Raw genomic sequence first — 24,008 nt, forward strand, 5'->3', positions numbered from 1 at the left:
ACATCTTTTTTCAAGGTACCAAATCTATTTTGCAACTTATGAACAGTTCTGTCATTTTTATTCCCAAAGCTGCTTACATAGGTATCGAATACCCGCTCCCAAAACTGGTTTGATTTTTGATCAACTCCGGAAACACCATCAAGTGTAATGCTTATCCAAGCTTTGGTGATTGCAACATCTTCGGGTGTAAGATATTTTTCCATGGTTAAAAAAAAAAAGTCTAAATTGCAATGAATTTTAAGAAGATGGAGAAAAATCTAGAGATTGAAAGGTTTTGGTCTGAGCTGAGAAGTGATCAATTTATAGGGGACATTTCGAATTCAAAAAAATAGTTGTTGAAACGCTATTGTTAATGGAGTTTTTTTGTGAGTTGTTGATTAGAAGGAGCCGTTACAGATCTAATGATTAGGAATGAAACGCTATTCTTATTTGCGCTTTTCTTGAAAAACATCCAGAACCTAAGCCAATTCCTCAAGTTCCATACTTAGTTTTTTTTTATTCTCTTTTGAAAATCCATAACTTCTTCTCTTTTGAAAACAATGAAAACCATAAATTGAAAAAAATGAAAACCATAAATAATACAATGAAAATCTTAATATTTCTAAATTTTAAAATCTAGAAATCATAGGATTGCAACCAAGTTCATTCGAAATCTTATGAAAAAAGACTAAAGATGTTCTTCGAAATCTTACGAAAAAAGGCTAAAGTTGTTATTCTGGTGGGTAAACATCGGTAGGATCGAATTCACCATCTGAACCGTCAAGATCATCTAGTGGCGGAGGGGGAGATTCTGGTGGCATTTCACCGTCTCTGAGACCTAGTCCATGTCGTATCCAAATATGTTGAACAAGATCATTGCGGAGTTGGAGATATGCCTCATCATTCCTTAACTCGTGGTATGACCTCGGTATTCCAGTAACCTGTCGTATTGGTTCGTTCACAACTTGACCCCAATCTAAGTTACGTTTTTCATTCTCAATGACCATGTTATGAAAAATCAAACAAGCCTTGATAATAAAGTTTATATCCTCCTTATCCCAATATATTGCTGGCTTTTTTGTTATCTGGAACTTGTTTTGGAGAGTTCCAAAAGCCCTTTCAACATCCTTTCTCTTCGCTTGTTGGTATCTATTGAACAACGTATTGGCTGGCTTGATTGGAAGAAGAATTTTGAATGACTGCACAATACAAGACAATCGTGGATATATACTATCCGCCAAGTAGTAACCCTTGTCGTAGCTGTGTCCATTGATGCGGTAATTACAAGGAGCTGCTAAACCATTAGCCATCTTATTAAAAAGTGGAGATTGAGCCAAGACGTTCAAGTCGTTGTTCGACCCTGACGTTCCAAAGAAACCATGCCAAAACCACCGATCATATGATGCCACAACTTCTAAGATGATGGTAGGTTTTTCTCATGTCCGCGGAACGTACCTTCCCATGTTGTTGGACAATTCTTCCATTGAAAATGCATACAATCAACACTTCCAAGCATTCCAGGAAACCCTTGGAAACATTTCATTACGGCATACATCTTCATGTGGGGAGAGTGGCCAAGTTTTCCGGTGCAATCAACTTGGAAATCAAAAGCAGGATCCGCAACAACTATTTCACTCAGAATACGTAAGAAAAGAGGTTGATACATACCCAAACGTTGGTGGAACTTCTTAGGGCCCCAAGTACAGTTAGGTCCAAAGTATTCATGCATCATCCTTGCATCTCCATCCTCTCGTTGCATGTCCACCATTTGTCGCGTCAATACTTCTTGAGGCACCGGTTGGAAGAGCCTATGCATTCTTTGTGTCATATACTGGTACACCACAATTGCTCTCTCCTCGCTATCATCACCAATGCTAAGATCGATACCATACGTTATTAGTACATACCTCCTTAGCGGATTTTCATCGTCCATATTGCGCCTGTAAACAAATCTCAAATACTGTAAGCATTCCAATATTTTCATACACACATATAAAGAAAAGACAAAAGAAAACACATTCATACAAAAGACAAGATATTCATACACACACATAAAGAAAAGACATTCATAAACATTCATTCCCACATTCTTGAATTCATACACCATCAAGACTACAACTATGTTACCACAGTAAACCCACTAATCACACGGTTCTATTCCCAACATCCTTTGCACTTCATCACAAGTAAAACCATCACTATTATTTAACATTTGGGTGAATTGTGTCTCTTGAATTCTTTCATCTGGTGCATCATCTAATGCGGCATCATGACTTTTGGCTGGTCTTTTACGGCAATATTGGGAGTTTTCTGCAAGATCATAACATGATTGGGTTGACGTCGATCCTTCCCCTCTGTAATTCCCAAGAGCTTGTGCACGATCTTGTTCAAACCAATAATTGTCCTTTGTAACATTTAACATAGCAAAATTGAGCGCTAGATCTTTCCATTGCTCCTGTAAAGAAACACCAACATAGCAAATATGTTAAAGAGCTTTTAATGTGTAAAGAAAATCATAAAATATGGCAAACAAAATAAATGAAAGAGTTAAAATCAAAAATTACTAACCCTTGTTCCCCAAATGCTATCATACGTAAATGGTGGAGGTTCGGGTGGTTGCAAAGGCACTTGAACACGGTTGCCTTCACTGTCTGAGCGTACGATATACCATGGAGTTTTTGGAAATTCAGGTAAAACTTGTGAGACGTTGTCATACATATACCATGTTGGATGTATTGGGGGGACCTGATTCACAAGAAATGTTGGATCTTGAGTACTTGCAGCTTCAACTTCATCTCTGTTATCTTGACGCGGCATTTCTAGAAGCAAAAATGCAATAGATTGTTGCTTCCACCACCACGCATATCGGCTCTCTTCAACATGTTTATAGTCTCATCCTTCAACCACATCAATAGGATCCGGTGGGTTAACAAGGTCTTCCAAACTTTCACGTGGACTTTTTGGAATTGTTATAAATCCCCTTGTTTTCCTTAAAAACCGTTCACCAAGATACATGATACTATTATCGCTTTCCGGATTACAGAAAGCCACTCTTCGCATGGAGAGTTCACGAGCATGCACTATATCAGGATGATCTCTATACACACTAGTTGACCATGGTTGCCATAACGTTCCAACAATTGTCCTCAACTAAATTTGTTGGCGATCTGTAGTAAGGGAGTGTTTATCACTATCCCTTTGAAACTTCACCAGACTATCTTTCTTAAATATCATAATCGCAGGCCATACATCAAGAGGTACATCTTCTTTCAGAAAATGCGTCAAAGTACGAAAGTATATGTAAAACCAATATTCTATAAGTGTCGCCATTCCACACATGTTTTTTCCACATCTAACAACCGCACTCATGCTACTATACAAGTGACTAAAACAATCCGAACCCCAATCATAATCACGAATTGCATTCAAATCACGCAAGGAAGCGATCCAACCTTTGCTTGCTCTTGTAGTGCTACATGCCATTAAATTTTTTGAAATCACCCATAGTAAGAAGTATCGAGTCATAATCTCCCAATTTGCATCATTAATTGGATTTTCCTTAATATATTTTGCGAGGCAACTAATAGGAAAATCACCAGACTTCTTGTTATAGTTTGCATACCCATGCATAGGTGCAAAGTAGGTATTCTCTAGTTCTTGATTTTCTCTACTTTTCGATCTATTTGTAGCGATGTATTCCAATCTTCTACGATTATTTCCAATAGGAATTCCGGATAAGTGAACAAAATCTAAAGGGGTGAAACCAATTTCAAAGTTTCGGAAACGAAACGAATTGGTGCTATACCACCACCTCTCTATGATACCATAAGATAGTTGTTGATCAGCTTTCTTAATTCTAATTTCAAAAAATCTAGCAAGTCCGGAATTTTGAATAACTTCACTAGCGCTTTCATGAACCACTACACGATTATATAAATCCTCAAGGTCCTCCAAATTACTTCTAAAAACAATATCATGTTGTTTATCATGTGGGTTTATACTTGTAGAAACATGTTTCTCATCCCACTCTTTTGCACTCAACAACATACACACATCCATGTCCATATCTATAAAAAATCATCAAATAAAAACTAGTCACACGATGCACTTAATTGTTTACATAATGTAACTAAAACATATTAATTCATTATCTCATGGCAATTTCACACAATACACAATGTTCATTCATCAAACAATCGGGTATCATGCATACAATCAACAATCATATCATGTAAAGCCCTAACATTTCATCAAACCATAAAATAAATCAAATTACAATTTCACTAACCTCTCTTTGGATTCTCAATCAAATTGAGAAATTGAAGTATGCTTAGATTCCTTATGACGCCAAGAACAAACCCTTTGAACCAATTTCACTAATTTGAACCATCATGCCAGAAATCAACAAGGGGTGTTTTAGGGTTTGGTTTTTCTTAATGTTTGAGAGAAGAGAAGAAGATGAACGAACTGACTTGGGGAAGGGGTCGATGGTGTTCTGAACAACAGCGCTAGGCGCTATTAACAATAGCGTTCTGACCGTTGACTCAAGTCAAGCGTCATTCTTAATAACGTTACGATGCGCTATTCTTATTAGCGTTTAACGCTATTCTTAATAGCCTTCCTCTGGATTCCACCATTACACTTGCGCTTCCATCCACAGTTCCAAGTGCTGAGGTGGCGTGGAAGATGGATGGATTCCACCATAAGACTTGCTATTAGTAGAACTATGTGCATGGAAACTCTTTGTAAACTTTAATCCAAGTGAGTCTCACGCTCCACTAGCTGATAGTTACAAAGCTTTTCGGTTCCAAAAATAACACAAATAAAATGGATATTGTCGGTTCCTATGGTTGAGGTAGCCTAAAGAGATCGGTGCGTTATGCGGTGCGGATATATTCGCTTTTCATTCTTTGAACTATCAAAATAACAAATAAAACATACTCTCTCCGTCCCACTAATAAGTGACCTAGTTATTTTTAGATTTTGTCCCACCATTAAGTGACCTCTATCACTAAACAATGAGATATTTCTAAAATTATCCTTTAATTGATTATAAGAAATATGCATAATTTGATAGTCATGTTTATATTCGTTACATATGTGCTTTAAAATGCTAGTCAATGGTACGAAGTTTGCGAACATCCGTGGTGTAGTTTGAGAGATAAACCATTTCAAAATTTCACTATTTATTATCCATAAGGGTATAACTGTAAAAAATGCTTAAAAATACTTTTCTCCTTACTTGCCTTAAAAATTGTGCAAACTTGAACTAGGTCACTTAATGGTGGACGGAGGGAGTATAAAACATGCACTGGCAAATGAAAAGGTATTACCTGGTGCGCAGCACGGGTTACTATCTAGTCGTCAATTAAGATAAGAACCAATTAGAACCGTAGATGAAGTGCAGTACATCCCTTTTCTTAAGGGGCAATTAGGGTTTTTCGGTTCTGACCTGTAGAACAAGAAATAAGTGTAGATCAAAAACCCCCAATTGCTTTTTCTTTTTTCATTTTCAGTCAGGGTTTTGCGATAGAGAAGAAAGAAAACTAAAAAATCAGAGAGAGTAATGGCGAATCCACAGGCAGTAAACTTTCTTACAGGCTTAGCTAAAGCTGCATTTTCTCTCGGTCTTGGTGCTACAGCAGTGAACTCATCTCTTTACACAGTTGATGGTGGTCAAAGAGCTGTTTTGTTTGATCGATTTAGGGGAGTTCTTGATGAAACAGTAGGAGAAGGAACTCATTTCTTGATTCCATGGTTACAAACACCTTACATATTTGATATTCGTACTAAACCCCATACTTTCTCATCAGTTTCTGGTACTAAAGATTTGCAGATGGTTAACCTCACCCTTCGTTTGTTATCTCGTCCTGAAGTACCATCTTTACCCTCAATTTTCAAAACCCTAGGTACTGAATATGATGAGAAAGTTTTACCCTCGATTGGTAATGAAGTATTGAAAGCTGTGGTTGCTCAATTTAATGCAGATCAGTTGCTTACTGAAAGACCTCATGTATCTGCTTTGGTTAGAGAGAGTTTGATCAAAAGAGCCAAGGATTTTAATATTGTTCTTGATGATGTTGCTATTACACATTTATCATATGGTGCTGAATTTTCTAAAGCTGTTGAACAAAAACAAGTTGCTCAACAAGAAGCTGAGAGATCTAAGTTTGTTGTTATGAAAGCTGAGCAAGAAAGGAGAGCTGCTATTATTAGGGCTGAAGGAGAAAGTGATTCCGCTAAGTTGATTTCTGATGCTACAGCTGCTGCTGGTATGGGATTGATTGAACTTAGGAGGATTGAAGCTTCAAGGGAGATTGCATCCACATTGGCTAGGAGTCCAAATGTTTCTTACCTTCCTGGTGGTAACAATATTCTTCTTGGGTTGAACCCAGGTCGTTGAATTGGTAATATCTCTTTCTTGTGTTTGGTAGTTCAGTTTTGACTGTTGCTTTTTTTTTTGGTTTGTGCTTAATTTTTTTTCAATTGATGGTTGCCATGTCTTGATTGGAGAATTATGATTGGTTTGATAGAGCTAATTGTTTTCAGTTGATTACCCTGTGTACTTTCAAAGCTATATTATGATTGTTAATGTTGTTTGGTGTATTACTGCTGGATTATTTAGAGAAGGACCAACATGCTTTAGTACTGTATTAGTGGAAGAATTTGAAGAGTTAGCATTAGTTAAGTTTCATACTAGTTCCACTTGTATTAGTGCTGTGTTGGTGTGATCGGGTGAATTAGTTTTGTGTTTTTGTCAAGTGTTAAATTATGGTATTGATACTTTTTAGATTGTAACACCCAGCACCAAACATTTTGTTTGGTAAATCTATTTTCTGTAGGTGTAGGTGTGTATCAAAGATGTAAGGCAACATAGTATGTCTTCTTTTGCCTAGTTAGGTTGCCCTTAGCATGAGTCTTAGTTTGGGGTTATAACATGCCAAGCAAAGGGTATAACCTAGTTTCATCAAACATCTCAGGCCGAGGAGAAATTGAGAACAGGAAACGTCCAGGTGAAAGAAAACTAGGGTTTGCGGCTAAATTGATTTTGATTGTCCTTCTCGATTGGTTTGATTCTGATTTCATTCTCTTTGTGAAGGCAAGTTAATTCTTGCTCTATCAGCTTAATTTTGGTTATTTGAGCTTGTCAATTATCATGATTGTTCATAGTTGTTCTTAGGGTATCATAGAACATCATATCTTGAAACCCTTTATTGCATAAAACGTAGCAGGAATCATTTAGACTGTTAATAGATTTCTAACCGTTGGTTAAGGCTGAATTTTGGACAAGAAGAATATTACCAATTTAACCGTTGGTTAGGGCTGATTGTTCATAGTTCAGTTCGTTTGTATTTACTAACTGCGTTTCTGCAGATTTCTGAAACGGGTAGTACTGCTTGAACTCATGCCCTGACTTATGTAACACTTGGATTTTGCTAATTCCTTATTCACATATCCTACTTATTGTTGTCATTGTTCTGTAGAAATTTCACAAAGTTTGGACACCATTAGGTACCCTATATCCCCTGCTTGCTAGAACTGTGTCTGCAGTGAACTACTTAAGAATCAGGTCCAGTGAATATCAGATTCCGGGAATTCTAGCCGTTAGAACCTGCTGAAATTTTAGTATGATGTGGATTAGGTTCCTATGACTTTCCAGTTTAAATTTCATGAAAATCGGATAAGTTTATCGTCACCTTTTACCCTGTAATGTTAGCTGTTGCAGTTATGGATGTTTGTGGGTTTCCCTGCTATATACCTTGTGCTGTGTAATCTGATCTTCTAGCTTTGTCGAAAATGGTTTTGTTGTATTGCTGAGATCAGGGATACTTCCTGAGTAGTTGCTGCATCCATTTGAGGAAGTAGGATTTCTTCCTCGCAGCAGTTTTATTAGCATTACTTTACCTTATTTCCTTGTAATAAGGCTTTCACAGAGAGACACCGGTACTTGGTACCAAATTGAGATTTTATTTTTAGTATTATTTGAAATATTCTTTCTTTTCTAAGAAATGAATTGATTTGTGGGATACATTTGAATTCAGTACCCGACTTAATAAAAGTGACAGTTTTGTTTTCAACAATTTGTTGGTCTATACTCGTTTTGATGTCTATGTGGATTGTATATCCATATAGTGAAACTATGGATTGGCTATAGTAGGACCGGACGGACTATTATTGTTAATCCAGGGTTATCACATAGATCTAGAATTTTGATTTGTTGCATCTGATTTTTTTCTTTATGTTCTTGGTTATCAACTTGCAAATGATATTTGAAAGGTTGGACAGAGAATTGTGATTGTCATTTTGGTGTTTTATTCAATTTTAAAATGGATCAAAATGCTTTGGAAGGTAGTGTAGGAGATGTGCACTGTTAGCTGGTATTGTGCATAGGTTAACCTGTGTGAGGATTTGAAGAATAGGTTGACAGGAAAATTTAATATTGTTGCATTATCTTGTACTAATGGTAGTATAATTGTCATCCTATGTTAGAATACTCGAACTCATTTCTGTTTTTATCTTTTACCTTGTTCTATAAGGGTAAAATGTGAATTTGAATAGAGTGATAATTGAAATGGAGGCCCCTTATAATGTTGTCTGTCATTCTATCTATGGAACAGTTTCTGATATCTGCATTTTGGATTGGATTGGAACAAATGTCAGACCCTTTTTGTTATATTTTCTATTAAAATTGTAGGAATTCAGAAAGCCTTTGCAGACTTGCAGTCAATCTGTCATGTGCTTGGGGACCTAAAATCCTAAGTTTTCAGGCTAGCTAAAGAGATTTTCTTCTCTTTTTTGTTATTCAACTAGTCTTACAGATTGACATTTGTAGACCATCTATGCTTACTCATTTAGACTAGTTTCCTGCTTTTATCTTTAAACTGGTGGATGGTAAGAGTAAGGAATGCGTATGGTGCATGTTCCTAAGTAGAAACTCAAACTAGTAAATGTCTAGGCTATTGCATCCTGTGGATTAGTACTTTAAAGATTTATCTTGTTTATGGCGTATACAAGATAATACTTTATTGAATTAAAGATTTTGGTTTCAACTGTTACTGGCTCACTAACAAGCTATATTTATTTTTAATCCAAATATTGTCTATTACCTTTGCCATCAAGAAGCTAAATGACTTCTTGATATGAAAATAAGTAATGTTTATTAACAATAAACATGATTGTCATACATGTTCTGCCCTATTCTTTCTATAGGCTTCCCTTTCCATTTATTAGTGTCTGCTGACCTAACACAAGTAGTATATTAGTAACTTGACTGTTGGTTTTCAAGCTTTCCCATTTTAAAGGTTCCAAATTTTCATTTGCAAGCATTGTGGATCCTGTAAATTAGGATCCCTGAACGTGTTGGCATCTTCTTTTATGTGTAGTAATTATGGTTGAGGATTTCTATATGCTAATAAGTCATTCTATCTGTCTTGGTTGCAGAAAACTTCAGATGGTGCTATTCTCAGAACTGCATAGATTGGCTGATACTCTACTTCCTTAGGGTGGGATTTCAAAGCTTGGAGATGTTCTTCTGTCTTTAGACTTTTTTTTTTTTTTTTTACATTTCTATCCTTTCCGGTTTTTCCTTTTGTGCCTACTTAAGAAGACTAAAGGGTGATGATAGAAGATTTAGTATGACTGGATTGTGGATGAAGAAAATAATACTTCCTTGGTCAAACTTCTTCTTTAGTAGGAAAAACAATTAAATGCGTTTTTATCTGAGTTTAAATTTGTGTTGTCATTGATGCTTTGGTTTTTTTGATAGGAAGGATAAACCTTGAATTTTGAGTTGATTGTCACTGTGACAACTTCTCAATCTGTTTAAAGGGTTTTGATGTTTAGCTGCCAATCAGTGTATCAGATTTGTGAATCGTTTAATGTTACAAGAACGAGTTATACCAACCTGTTCCTAAGAATAAGATTATGTTCATCAGTAAGGTTAGTCTGAACCCTGAGCTCATGTGTGAGAAAGCTGGCGGGGAACTGTTATCTTTTTACTCGTACAGTCTCAAACTTAACTTTTTCCTCTCATGAGAAGAAAGAAATATCTCCCGTCTCTATGAAACTCGGCTAGAATTTTTCTTTTCTTAATTGATGGAGTTCCTTACAAAAAATTTTAAGCTAAATTGGTTTGGTAGGTTCTGAAATGGGCGTTGGGTTTTATTCTCATTGTATATAGATTGGTAGGTTTGAGTTCCAAACGCTTCTGGTCTCTATTTAATATCTTTGCCAATCACAAAAAGGAAAAGGTTAGAGGGAAATGGAAAGAGTCTATCCATTCTGCGACATCCAATAATCAACTGATTGATGTCCGAGAAAATTAGCATTGCCACCGTCTGGCTTTTCTTCCTCGCAGTAAATTGATATTTGCTACATGGATCAAGCTTTCCGATCCCAACTTCTTTATCTTGTACTGCCTCCGCTAAAAAATGGTTCTGCCTATTTTTTGGGTATATAGTACCTGAATTCGAAAGACGATGTTGTTACTAGCAGGCATACAATAAGGCAGGCATACTGCTTCATCGAAATCATCAGTCATGTTTTGCGTCTACAAAATCCGATTTTACTATCCAATAGGATACTTCTGTGCAAGAAGACTAAGGAATGGTTAACGTGGGACCCCCTTGTTACCTGGTAGGATTAGGAACAACCAGATCTCATTCGAAGACTTTGGACATTTAGTTGGTCAACTCGTCGAGCCTACTCCCTTCTCTTCTACTCATCTCAGTTTCAAACTACCGTCGGTTACTGTGTGTACGAAGGAAGACACAAAATTTTTCAGTACCCACCGAAGAAAACCTGTTCTGATTCTTCTTTCTATACACAAAAACTCCAACTAAATTTGGCATTTATACACACCCGTTACTGTAAAACTGCTGATCTTTCGATTTCAGATTTCCTTTTGTAGATTATTGTTTTTTAATGGTGGAAGAAGAAGAAGCTCTTCCACTTGATGGAAATGCTCATAACAAGGAAATTAGAGAAACACAAAAAGAGAGAGGAATAAAAACAAGGTTATGGGTTTTTATGTTGGAACCTCTTTATTGGCTTAAAATGCTTGCTCATGAACTGCATTGGCGTTTTATTTTTGGTGTTGCTATTATCTATGGAACGAGTCAGGGTTTAGGTGGAAGTTTGTTTAATGTTAGTTCTGATTATTATTGGAAAGATGTCCAGAAAGTTCAGCCATCTGAAGCACAAGTTTATTCTGGAGTTATTGGTATTCCCTGGATTGTTAAACCACTTTGGGGTATTCTCACTGATGTCGTTCCAATTGCTGGATATCGAAGACGACCCTACTTCATTTTAGCTGGTAATATCACACATTACTGTTTACTTTCTGCTTTATGTTGGATTTCTTGATTATGTTATAATTTGAACGCATTTTCAAACTCTATCAGCATACTAAGCCCGCAGTTTGTGTTTCTGAGTTTTGAGATTTTTTTTTTTGTATTAGTTGAGAAAAGGAGATACAACATTAGATTCCTGAACTACATCCTGTGTGTTCACTGCTGTTTGGCTGTTTGTATTATGTTGATTTAGATTGTCAGTATTGTATTTATATAGACCAGGGTTCTTTCTATCTCTTGCACTCGAGAATCTTAATAATTTTTGTATGAATTTGAAGCTTGCTGAAGTCCTGAAATAGTCTGATAAATAAAAGAGACCACTTCATTGCTTTATGCCAAAACCTTTATCAGTTACCTCCCAAACTGAGCTGAAGTGGGTTGTGTAAGCCTTATGTTATGGCTTACACTTCTTTTATACCCAAATATGATACAACTTTGATATAAAGCAAGTTATACAGTGGGCATCTGCAAACCTCTTGAGTGCAGTACATCAATTTTCAGCCACAGGTCATTTAATTTTGTAGTTGCTACAACTGCTCGGTCTAAGACATCAATCTGTTAAGAGGGAGAAGACGTAGAATATACACCTTTCTCTGACAAAGACCAAACTCATATTCACCTACAGAAACCTGAGTCCATAAGGAGGCTTATTTGGTGAAAGTCATGACCTTTTCAATGGAATCACGAACCTTCCTGTTTCATGTTATGTATTGGCATTCACTGGAAACAAAAGAAACTAATGGTTAAAATTCCTCTCTAATTCAGGTCTTCTTGGTGCGGCCTCCACACTCCTATTGTCACTCAAGAAAAAGGTGGATGTGATGTTTGCATTGCTATCTATGACGGCAGTGAGTGCTGGCGCAGCCATAGCAGATGTAACAATAGATGCCTGTGCAGCAGAGAATAGTATGTCCCACCTTTCCCTCGCAGCGGACATACAAAGCTTATGTGCATTTTGCTCTTCCATTGGACAGCTTGTCGGATTCACGATTAGTGGATTTATTGTTCATCAAATTGGCCCTAAGGTACTTGAGTCATTTTCCTATGTAGCTGTTACTAGAAATGCCAGCTTCGGCCTCTGGCCAAGGTGACCACCATGAGCTACATATTTGCGGGTCCAAAATTACCCTTGGCAATACTTTTATTTTTGCTCAAAATGTCCATGACATCTTTCCGCAGTTACCATATTTCTTAATTTTTATCTGTAAGGCATCAAAGACTTCACTTGAGGCCCCAAATTTTCAGAATCTTCTGCTCTAGTAGTATCAGCATGAATACTTGCATAACAATTTGCTTCTACTCTTCTGATAGGGAGTGTTTGGAGTGCTGATCATTCCTTTTGTTCTGGTTTCTTCGGTTGGAATTCTGCTCAAAGAACAGTATGTTCCCAACTTCGCCTACAAACAGGTAATGGTGGTCCCTTCATTTTGTTCCTTAAGAACTAAAAGCAGATTTATAAACGTCTGCATTTCATTTACAACCCTGATATCAGGTATACCCGAAATTCATCGACGCCAGTAAAGCTACTTTTACAACATTAAAATGCGGGGATGTGTGGAGACCATGTCTTTATATGTACTTATCTTTTGCACTAAGCTTGAACATCCATGAAGGAATGTTCTATTGGATTACAGACCCAAAAGCTGGACCGGCGTTGTCGGAGGTACTTTTTAGTCTAATTCTAAGCTCACTGCCGATATGGCAGAAGAGCAATTATGATTTATTCTTGCTTTCATAACTATACTATTCGTGTTTACTGCAAGAAAGTGTTGGATTAATGTTTTCGTTTGGCTCAATAGGTTCCCTTCTTGGTTTGTTACTATACCAGAAAGTTCTCAAGGATTACCCATATCGTGGTGTACTTTTTTGGGCTCAATTGCTTCGTGGTATCATTGGAATGCTGGATTTGATATTGGTATTGCGGTTGAACTTGAAACTGGGTGTGCCAGATAAATACTTTGTTGTGTTGGACGAAATTGTATCTAAATGTACTGGCCGTATAAAACGAATGCCTCTTCTTGTGATAAGTTCCAAGCTATGCCCTCCCGGTACCGAAGGCACTTTCTTTGCTTTGCTGATGTCTATCGACAATTTTGGTTCCCTCACATCATCATGGGGAGGAGGGCTCCTACTTCATGTCTTAAACGTTACCCGGTCGAAGTTTACTAACTTGTGGCTTGCAATCTTAGTACGCAACATAGTAAGATTACTTCCACTGGCTCTGCTATTTTTGGTGCCCAGAAGTGATCCCTCCTCGTCAATTCTACCAGCCAAAATTACCAAAGCAAAAGAAGATGAAGACGTTGACAAAGCTAGCAATATTGAACTTGTTTCCTTGATAGGCAGCACGCGGTGAACCGAGAGTAGAAACCTGCAGTTGTCATGTATGGTTCAGCGAACATACCATTTGGTGATTCTTACAAAGAAAACAAAAAACCTTTTTTCTTTATCTTATTGCTATTCAACTTTATTTCTTCTTTTGTTTTAAAAAGTCCAATTTTCTCAAAGGTTGTAATTATAAATTGGTTTGGAAAAAGATTGAAACTCAATTTGGTCACAAATTCATTAAACAAATATTCCTGTATTCGTTTAATAAAATGCTTAGTCAGTTTAGTCTTTACTCCTTAGTAAGTATGCTTGTCATTATCTGTATCATGGCTAGCATGCTCTGTCCTTTTTTTACCCGTCAGATTTTGAAAGTTGTCGTTCTTGTTCTTGTTAAAGGGGAGGCGGAAACCACGTGGTTGTTTGTATTAAGAAATGCCAATCTCATTCTCAGTTGCTATAAAGAAGATCTTGTGTATTCAGGGTTCGCGCAGACGTATATTGGTGCCTTCTGAGCTGGGATTTGCATAGAGATGATCGTAATGGGTGTCAAAGAACTCAGGTACTGTAACTGGTTATGATTTTTAAGGTCATCAGCACAAATGATTTTTAGTAGTACTTAGTTCTTGGAAGATGATAGCAACAAGATCGAGTAAATGCACAATATAGACAACTATCCTAGCTTAACACTTCAACACCTCTCTCTCTCTCTCTTTGCTGCAGGGAAGTAGTTATTGAAAAACGTTTAAAAACAAAATAGATCACCAAATCCTAGCTATACATCTTCTTTCCCTTCCCAGATCAGGTGACGGAACTCCTTCACTAGAGAAACAGTGTACTTCGCTTACAAGTATGTTTATTTCCATACTATAATCTCATTATCATCTCTCTCTCTTTCTCTAGGTATAACTGCAAGCCTCTTCTGCAAACCCCACCTTGGATTTCTTAGTATCATAAACAATCCTTAGATTCCTCTGCTGAAAGTTTCCAATTATCCCAACTTCATCTTCTGATGATAGACTAGCAAGAGCTAAACAAACTTGAGAAGCATCATCTTTAGCAAAATAAAACATACCTAGCACATCCACGTTTACTTTGACAGTATCTTCAAAATGCATATTCAGTGTAGGAATGTTCACATTTTCATACGCTGACAAGTTAAAACAAGTATCTAATATTGAGTAACTTGGTGCCCTTGGATACCCCGAGAACTGTTTAAGGAACTCAGTTTTTAGAGCATTGTAAACTGATGGAACAAGTCTTGAAATCACAGTTCCTGAATCAATTAAGGTTCTACCTGTAGCAAACCCAGGAGCCTGTATAGCCACCCCTCCAATGCTAAAACTAGTAAGGTTTAGAAAATAAAAAGTGGAGGGTTCTGGGTTTGAGATCATTTTAGTGTAAGAAATAGGTGTGGAATTCTTGTACACAGAAGCATCCCGGCCAAAAGTTAAAGAACCCGAAGAATCAACCTCAGTTGAAGGCAAACAGTAAGAGAAAACACCATCGAACTTTTTGTAAGTTTGAGAAATTAGTGAGAGATTGCTTCTTCCTAGACCCAGTATACCAGAAGCTCCTCCGAATAGTCCTTTATTGTTTCTTCCACATCCGAAGACAAAATCTTTCACATAAGTTTTACCGACATAGAGTCGTTCTCGTCCTAGTTCTCCACGAGTATAGGATCCATCACCATAGTTTACTACATAATTGCAGCTATTTTTTTGATCGGCACCGCAGACTCCTGCAAACCCAGTTGCACCTTCAAGAGACTGGCAACTGGATGAATTGCATGCAACAGATTTGTATGAACGGGAGAGGCCTGGATTCAGGATAGGGTCTTGCTGGCTGTAACATAATTTGCAAGGTTCGCATTGAACCCATGTAAGATCGCTTCCTGTATCCACAAGTACCGTCATATTCCTTTTACCCAATTGAAGTGTAATAATGTAGTTCAGAGTTAAAAGTTTAACTCCAGAATACAATGGGATTTCGTCTTTTGTGCTGTAAACCATTTTGCCAGGAACTTGTTTCTTTATTTTTGCTTGCAGATAGTGCACCCTACTATTGTCGGATATCAAGCGGTTCCGAATCACCTTATCCCAAGTTTGGGTTTTCTCGGAGCAGTAATCGCAGTGCTTCATTTCGAGTGTAAGTGAACCCTTGTCTCTCCCTAGAAATTCAAAAGCATGAAAAAGAATTTGTTAAAGATGATGAATATGAACTTCATGATATATGTGAATTTGCTTTAATTTGTCCCCTCTATTCAATCAATGATCTTAATATCTTACACATCAATATCCAAAATAACAAGGATTTCATGGTTTCTATAAGTATCACATATTCACATTATTTCGATTTCGAAGTAAAACGTACTGTTATTTGCAACAAGAAAATATTTAAGAAAGAAGCCAAAAAAAAAAACAGAAAAGATAATGTTCAGAACCCAAATTGAAGAATCAAATCAATGGAGAAATAAGTTACGGGCACTCATAAAAAGATAAAAACAGAAAACATGAAGAAAAACATACAAAATGTGTTGTTGTTTTTTTTCTTTTTTCTTGTTGCTTATACAATTTTATTAAATGAAACTCACTTGATTTTTGTGGATGACACTTTAGTGTATGACTGAGCTTTCTCCATTGAAGTTTCTTAACAGAATAAACTGCCTTGTGTTGCAAACACTGAACCTCTTCAATACTAATTGTGAGTAATAATAATAAAAGAAGAGGAAGTAACATTGATATCAGTAGAGTTTTTGCTTCTGCCATTGCAATCAAGTATTTTTATTTTGATAAATGAAAAAGAGTGTACAGAAATGTTAAAAGAAGAAAGATGGGTATGCCAGTGATGAGAGGGGGAAAGAAGAGAAGAAGAACTGGTTTAAAGGACCAACTTGGAGGAGTGCATGAGAATTATTGGTGCTTCACGTGTGTAAACACTAAAAGAAAGTCAGCAGTATTTTTATGGGAAAATTAAATGATTTAATTTCTGAAATTTGAGCCAACAAGTCCAATCTTACTGTCACCATTTTTTGTGGATGCATCCTCTCTCACTCGCTCATATGTCTCTCTCTTTGTTTTGTTCACATGCTTTTCTTAAGACAGATATTATGTGAATGTGATAAACAAAACAGCCCACTTGCCAACTTGTTTATAATATTCGCTGGTTTTATTTTGTTTTTAGTTCTCATTTTCACCTATCTTTAAATGTTTTCACAAAAAAAAAAAAAAATAATTTGCGTTACCTCCCCTGAAAAGATTGATATTTTGAGTTACCTTCCCTACAGAAATAAAATTAGCAAAACCTCCTCTCGTTAAGAATTTCGTCCAAAGGTCAGTTAGCTGAGTCACCTGCTATGTACAGGTGGACAAAAACAAATATGTGGCCCTTGTCTACCTAAAATACCCTCGTCTTCTTTCTTTGTGATCATCTTAACCATCAGTAGCAGACATAGATGGGCGATTATGATTTTGGTACGGGTTTGACATCAAGAAGGAGGGTACACCAACTGCGGCTACTGTTTCCGCCAACGCAAACTGACGGTTCTTCCTCTTAAAAATACCCATCAACCCTAACATATTAACCCATATTTTTCTTCAACCCCATGATTGCACCTTCCACCAATACCACCAGATCCATCGATTAAATCCTGCCTTAATTATTCAAATCCATCGGTGATATGAAGCAAAACAATTATTTGATGACCCTAATTTTAGCTTAATTAATCGATCAAATTCGCAACCACAACAATATCGAAATTGGTTGATCGACTGTTAGGAGGAAGAAATCAAAATCCAAACACAAATTTCATTATAACACATACATTTTCTCTTTACCTAAAAATGATTTGTGTTACCTCAACAAATAAAGAAGGAGACCGATCTGGTTCTATCAGTTGAAGTTCGACTGTTGAAGTTCGATGATGAATCAACTACTGATGAGAAGAAATACAGTGGATTAGAAGGTTGGGTTTGATGTAGGTTTCAGTAAGAGTGCATATTGGCAGGAATTGAAGAATGGGTATTGTTGTTGGTGATAATCAAGGGTAATTGATAGATTTGTTAGGAATCCTCGGGCCTAACTAACCTCGAAAACCGGCTTTCAAGGTTAGGATTGTCCAAGGCTTATTAAGCGCGAGACCTTGGATGCCCTAGGCGATGTGGTACTATTTAACACACCCCCCAACGACTAGGGCTACACATACGGAGTGGCACGGAAGCCACGGACGCATACTGGCGGGGATACAGAGTGGTACGGAAACCACGGACACACGGATAGCGTCGAGAGGGGCCTAGCTCTGATACCATGTTAGGAATCCTCGGGCCTAACTAACCTCGAAAACCGGCTTTCAAGGTTAGGATTGTCCAAGGCTTATTAAGCGCGAGACCTTGGATGCCCTAGGCGATGTGGTACTATTTAACACCCCCCCCCCCCCAACGACTAGGGCTACACAGACGGAGTGGCACGGAAGCCACAGACGCATACTGGCGGGGATACAGAGAGGTACGGAAACCACGGACACACGGATAGCGTCGAGAGGGGCCTAGCTCTGATACCATGTTAGGAATCCTCGGGCCTAACTAACCTCGAAAACCGGCTTTCAAGGTTAGGATTGTCCAAGGATAATTAAGCGCGAGACCTAGGACGCCCTAGGCGATGTGGTACTATTTAACAAGATTCGGAGATGAAATTGAGATTGAGACGCTGCAGAGAGTGAATTAAGGCATGGGTTCACTTTCAATCAAGTTTTCTATGTTGTGATGGTAGTGATTGAATAGGTAAATGAAATTAGGGTTTTGATCTGTAACTGCAATGAAAGATATTGTTGCTGCTGATTTTTATGGGTATGAGGTGTATTTGAGTTCAACAAAGAAGAATTGATGGGTTCGATCTTGTAGGAGATTGAATCTGGGAATGATTTGCGTATGATTGAGTTATGTTGGTGATTGGATGGCTGAGTTGTTGTTCTCTGTTGTACAAGATGTTGTTGTTGTTCAATTTGAGCCAAGATACAGCATCAGGGAGTGATGGACTAAATAACCTTATATGTATGTTAGGATTGTTACAGGGAAGAAGAAAAATGACCTGAAAAATGGTGTTGCTGAAGATGAGGGTATTTTTGGTAGATAAGGGTCACGTGTTTGTTTTTGTCCACCTGTACACAGCCGGTGACTCAGCTAACTGACCTTTGGACGGAATTCTTAACGAGAGGAGGTTTTTATAATTTTATTTATACAGGGGAGGTAATGCAAATTATCAATCTTTTTAGGGGAGGTAACGCAAATTACCCCCACCCCCCCCAAAAAAAAAAAAAATTTAGTCTTCTTTGGTCTTCCTAGTTTGGGGCCTGCCATTTATCTGGGGTTGTTAGTTTGTTACTAAATGATAAAAAAGGGTCATTAGAAATAAATTTGTCACAACCCCTCATCCACCTATTCTCTTACTACCCATTTTATCCCTGATTAATTAGTGTTAATTTATCATTTTAGGTGTTAATTAATCGTGTTAGATGTGACATCAACTAATGTAAATCGATCTTCAAAACATCAAACAACCGGAAAATTTTGATTTTTTTCCGAAAATACTACCTAGAATCGGTTTACGTTAATGCATTCTTAGACCGATTCTGGGTAGTGTTCTTTGGTATTCAAGAAGGGCATCCAGAATTGGTTAAAGTATGCACAGATAAAATTTGATTCTCATAATTGGTCTTTGTGACGTCATATATAAACCGATTGTTTCATTTTCGTAAGAATTTTTTTTCATTCATTTCAAATCTACTCCTTTTCGTAGGAATCATGGATGCACTTTGCACGTGTATCAAGCCTTTGAACCCCTAAGTGACCTTAGTGGACGAGTTATAGGCTCGTGAGGGTTTACAAGAGGTGTACCCATGAAACCTACACAAAAACGACTAAAACTATCAATCTTTTTCCGAGGAATCCGAGTCCGATTCACCCACCATAAATCCCGGCCCGTACTCCAAAATTTTGGATACCATGAAGTGATAGCTTTCATCAAATGTGAATGCTTCCCCATTTTCATCCAAGTAGCACGCTTTCACGGCTTCATGCTACAAAAACACAATGCAAACTTACTTTGTTAGTTACAAATTTATAAAAGTAGATTATGAACAATAAACCATAAAAAAAAATACTCACAAATTGTTGAAGGGACATGCTAAAGTGGCTAGCGTTACGTTGTTGGATAGCTATAAAAGCAACTATCGCATCTAGGATGACTTGGTGCCTATCATGGATTTGTTCAAGAATTTTTCTATTCGCGTTCCCATAATCTTGCCTAAATTTGTTATATATCTTCGCCCAAAAGGTCTTGGACGAGGAGTGATCAACTCGACTTTCGGCGTACCATGCTTTGGTGATTGCCAATTCTTCAGCGAAGTCAAATGATGACATTTCTTATATGTGAAGGTATGAAATGAGTAGTTGTGGAGTATATGGAGTAGGAGCGAATAGAATGACCAAGTTTGGAGCAAATTGGGTCCAAGGATGAGGTCTCTTTAAATAGATAAAGACCCCAACGACTAGTTTTTCGAGAAAAAAAAGTGAAATAATCTGGCACAATCGGTCTTCTCGAATGTTCATATAAACCGATTATGTTTTCATGACCAAAAGAATCGGTCTTTGTATATGGCAACATTAAACGATTGTGCCTAAAAATCAACAAAGAAATAGAACTTTCCACCGACTATAATCGGTTTATATATTTGCACATGTAATCCGATTCAACCTAGAAAAAGATACAGAAAAACTGACATTTCTGAGACATTAAGAATCGGATTATATTGACACCCACATAAACTGATTTCACGTTAGAGCCTTGGTAATCGGTTTATAAATGCAATCATATAGTCCGATTGTGTGTCTGTATTTGCAAAACAAAGTATGAACTTGTATAAACTTGTTCAACCATTTTCATACATAATAATCCAAACTGTAAACATAATAATCCAAACTTAAAACATAAGTATCCAAAACAAGAAACATAATTTAATAATTCAAACTTAAATAGTTATGATAATATAATTCCATCAAGGATCAGCAACACCACCGCCATTTTCAGCTGCAGAAACACCGACATTGGCAGCTGTAACAGCATCGCCGGCATCGGAAGCAACAACTTCAACAACAACGAACATTTCTTCCCACAGGGTATTATCCTCAGCGTCCGCTGCCCTCCGTGATGCAATTTTATTCCTCCTCCTTCTGGCAAATCTGATGAGCTCAATCATCTCTTCCATTGAAAGCTGGTCCGCAAGTTTCAACGCCTGATCCAACTTGGTCTCCCTTCCAAAGGAGAACTTGTACATGTTCCTTTCCACGATCTCCGGTTTTCTGGCACCATCCTCTTTTCCATGGGGCGGTTAAAGAAGCTCAGATGACTAACAAAAAAAAATAAAACAACGGAATCGGTTTATAAAACAATACATGTATTCCGATTCTAACTACAAAAACACACTGAAAAATGAAACCCTGAGAATCAGTTTATGTAGTACATATATAAAAGCCGATTGTCAAATGGAAGCTGAAGAGACAACTTCGCAATCGGTACATTCCCCACATAAATAAAAACCGATTGTAAGAGCACATAGATCAAAAAAATAAAGAATCTACCCAGAATCGGTTTATGCTAATGCACTTATCAACTGATTCTGGTGATGTCTTTTCATATTCTGATTTCTACCCAGAATCGGTCGATGCTAGTCATCCTATAAACCGATTCCTCTGCATGCTCTTCATGGACAAAGAAATAAAAGTTTTAAACATGTAAATCAATGACGAAATGCTAACAAAAGAACGGGTTGATGGAGATTTACCTTTTCTTGATTGGATCGGAAATCGTTGGAGAAGAAGATCATTTTTTTAATTAGGGTTTATGGAATTTGGAACGATTAGATGAGAATATAATTTTTTTTTTGGTTTAAGTTTTTATGTTTTTGATTTTTACTGAAAATGATAAGTAATTGTATTTATGTGGGTTAGTTGAAGAACAATTTTTGGGGCTAAATTAGTTTTTTTGTCAAGTTTGGCACCTCATAGCCATTTGTGAAAGGTGGAGAGGAATTTGATAGGCCTCAAATAAATGTCCTAGGCCCCAAACTGGAAAGGTTCTTTTGATGTGGATCCTATATTCCCTTAAGTCAGTTTACAAACTTAACTCCAGAGAAATGTGTTCCACGAAAATGGCCTTCAGCTCCGATATAGTGTTTTTGAGAGTGTTTAAGTATGTATATGCCAACCGTTACTTATAATAGGATCACTAGACCACGATTTGTCTATTGAATGGGTGAATGATCATAAATATGATCAGGAAACAAGTAAGTTAGTAGAATTCGGCTGGTGCAACATTCTTCCTATCAAAATGGTCTAATCTATGTTGCATGTCTTTCAACTAATACAAAATTTGCATACAACTATAATGGAGCCAATTGGAAAATAACTATCCCACATTCAATTAGGATGATGGTATGTATGTGAATAATCAAAAGATTTCGTAGATATTGACCAAAACCAAATGACCGATTCTAATTATATCCCATGGTTGGTTGAAATTATCGAAAGATTAAGAATCTTAGCTTAACTAACTACCACCATAATATGCTTGATCATGTGTAGTATACATGTTATTTCCGTAAGGACATATTTCAGGATAGAAATAAAAATCTAGTTAAGATGTCTAAAAACAAAAGTGATGAATATAACATATTTCAGAATCTATGTTCCACTTTTGATGGATGACGATTTCCATCAACGAGTCGTTTCCACCACAAAAACCTAAAAACTAGAAAAACACTAAGAGAAAAACGTAAAATAAAACAAAAAAGAATCTCAAACGCCAACTGCTTCCCGACAGCTACACCATATTTTCCACGTCAAAATATATCCTACACTTTATACAATAACTAGTAAAGTGGCAAGTAGGGATTCGTCCCCACCAAAAGCAGGTGTAAGTTTCTATGCCATTAAAGAGGGTTGTATACAATTAGTAAACTAAAGTAACCTTAAACTAAAATAATATAGTAAAAACGATATAATTAAAGGTTGTGATCAAGGCAAGAAAGTGTTGGTTAACGATTTCATCTTCCGTCGACCGTCGCTAATCATGTTCCTAAATCGATTTGAATAGACATCCCACTCTCTCTTCATACCAATAACCCCAAAGCATTCTCACTCGGTGTAGTGCTTCGTTAAGCCTCCATATGTCAACATATACTGCAATCGCTAACGTATGAATTCTTTTCCACCAAATAACCTAGTATTTATCACTAAGAGATCCAACTAGAGGAATACATTGGTCTCTGTGAGAATGAGTTATGTTAGAGCATTGCTCGGTTGAACCCTCCAAGCATTGGTATGTCAAGGTTGGTTATTATATTTTAGTTTCAAAACTCAAAGTCGCTTGATTAGATTACTAGAATCAACTTCGTTAGGTTAGACTAGGAAGTCTATAAATGTAGAGACATACAAGTATTACTCTGAAGACCTGAGGAAATCTGAAGACGCATCGACATTGACGAACACATCATCCTTCTACTTGAGGTTAGTAATACAAGACTTGACTTATTTCCATTTATATTTACATTACTTTCAAGTTGTTTAGATTAAAAACATAACATGTGAAGTTATATATATGAAACTCTAGTATTAGAGACTTGCTCATCTTATTATGATCAAAGTGTCAAAGAAGAATATGCAAGTTGTTTCACAACTTATGTATATTGAATTACGAAGATAACACTTATCTTTTGAACTTCGTAATTGCGACATAGACACTTGGAAGGTTCGGAAACCTACAATAAAATACTGCAAGTGCACAGTGTCTCACTAGTAGAACAATGGCAAGTACAGGTCGTTCCCACGAGGAGTGTGAAAATACTACTTATAACTAATACCAAGACCAAATAATCAAATAGATAATGTTTAATGAGTTTTCAGAAATTTGAAACAAAATGAAACAATAAATAATTTTAACGAAAAACAGAATGATAGAAGGTTGTTAAGATTTTCGGTTTCCACCAATTAATTATGTAAACTCTACTAATCTTTAAAAATCTATTCCATGCATTTTCAAATATTGTTTCTCCGCTCTAATTTTCTTCGCTTCATGAGTATTGATTCTAAAGCATTACCTATCTATCCTTGCATACCACGTCTAGGGATTTAACCGAAGCACCAAATATCAATTCAAAAGCATAAATAATCAAGAAAATCACATGAACAATAAAATACCAAGCTATATGAAGAAAAACTACTAGTCATTTAAATCATTATTGAGCATATAAATGTAGAGTTTACACAATTAAATTGTTTTCTACCCAAACCCTAACATAAC

The 24,008-nt window shown here is 36.8% G+C and overlaps 3 protein-coding genes across 3 annotated transcripts; 2 read left to right on the forward strand and 1 right to left on the reverse strand.

Moving 5' to 3' along the window:
• The first annotated feature begins 5,461 nt into the window (after nt 1–5,461).
• LOC113297852 (prohibitin-3, mitochondrial-like) lies at nt 5,462–9,882 on the forward strand. Its single transcript, XM_026546423.1, has 2 exons — nt 5,462–6,386; nt 9,421–9,882. Exon 1 carries the CDS (start codon nt 5,546–5,548, stop codon nt 6,380–6,382), a length of 837 nt encoding a protein of 278 aa, XP_026402208.1. The 5' UTR covers nt 5,462–5,545; the 3' UTR covers nt 6,383–6,386; nt 9,421–9,882.
• Nucleotides 9,883–10,295: 413 nt separating this feature from the next.
• LOC113297853 (probable folate-biopterin transporter 2) lies at nt 10,296–13,883 on the forward strand. The gene is made up of 5 exons (XM_026546424.1): nt 10,296–11,293; nt 12,096–12,355; nt 12,642–12,737; nt 12,823–12,993; nt 13,093–13,883. The coding sequence occupies exons 1-5, from the start codon at nt 10,903–10,905 to the stop codon at nt 13,684–13,686; spliced, it is 1,512 nt and encodes a 503-aa protein (XP_026402209.1). The 5' UTR covers nt 10,296–10,902; the 3' UTR covers nt 13,687–13,883.
• A 365-nt stretch (nt 13,884–14,248) lies between these two features.
• Nucleotides 14,249–16,699, reverse strand: LOC113297854 (aspartyl protease family protein At5g10770-like). Its single transcript, XM_026546425.1, has 2 exons — nt 16,249–16,699; nt 14,249–15,825 (listed from the first exon to the last, which is right to left on the reverse strand). Exons 1-2 carry the CDS (start codon nt 16,421–16,423, stop codon nt 14,555–14,557), a joined length of 1,446 nt encoding a protein of 481 aa, XP_026402210.1. The 5' UTR covers nt 16,424–16,699; the 3' UTR covers nt 14,249–14,554.
• Between the last annotated feature and the right edge of the window lie 7,309 nt (nt 16,700–24,008).

This window comes from Papaver somniferum, chromosome 7 (genome assembly GCF_003573695.1).
Source record: "Papaver somniferum cultivar HN1 chromosome 7, ASM357369v1, whole genome shotgun sequence".
Lineage (NCBI taxonomy): Eukaryota > Viridiplantae > Streptophyta > Magnoliopsida > Ranunculales > Papaveraceae > Papaver > Papaver somniferum.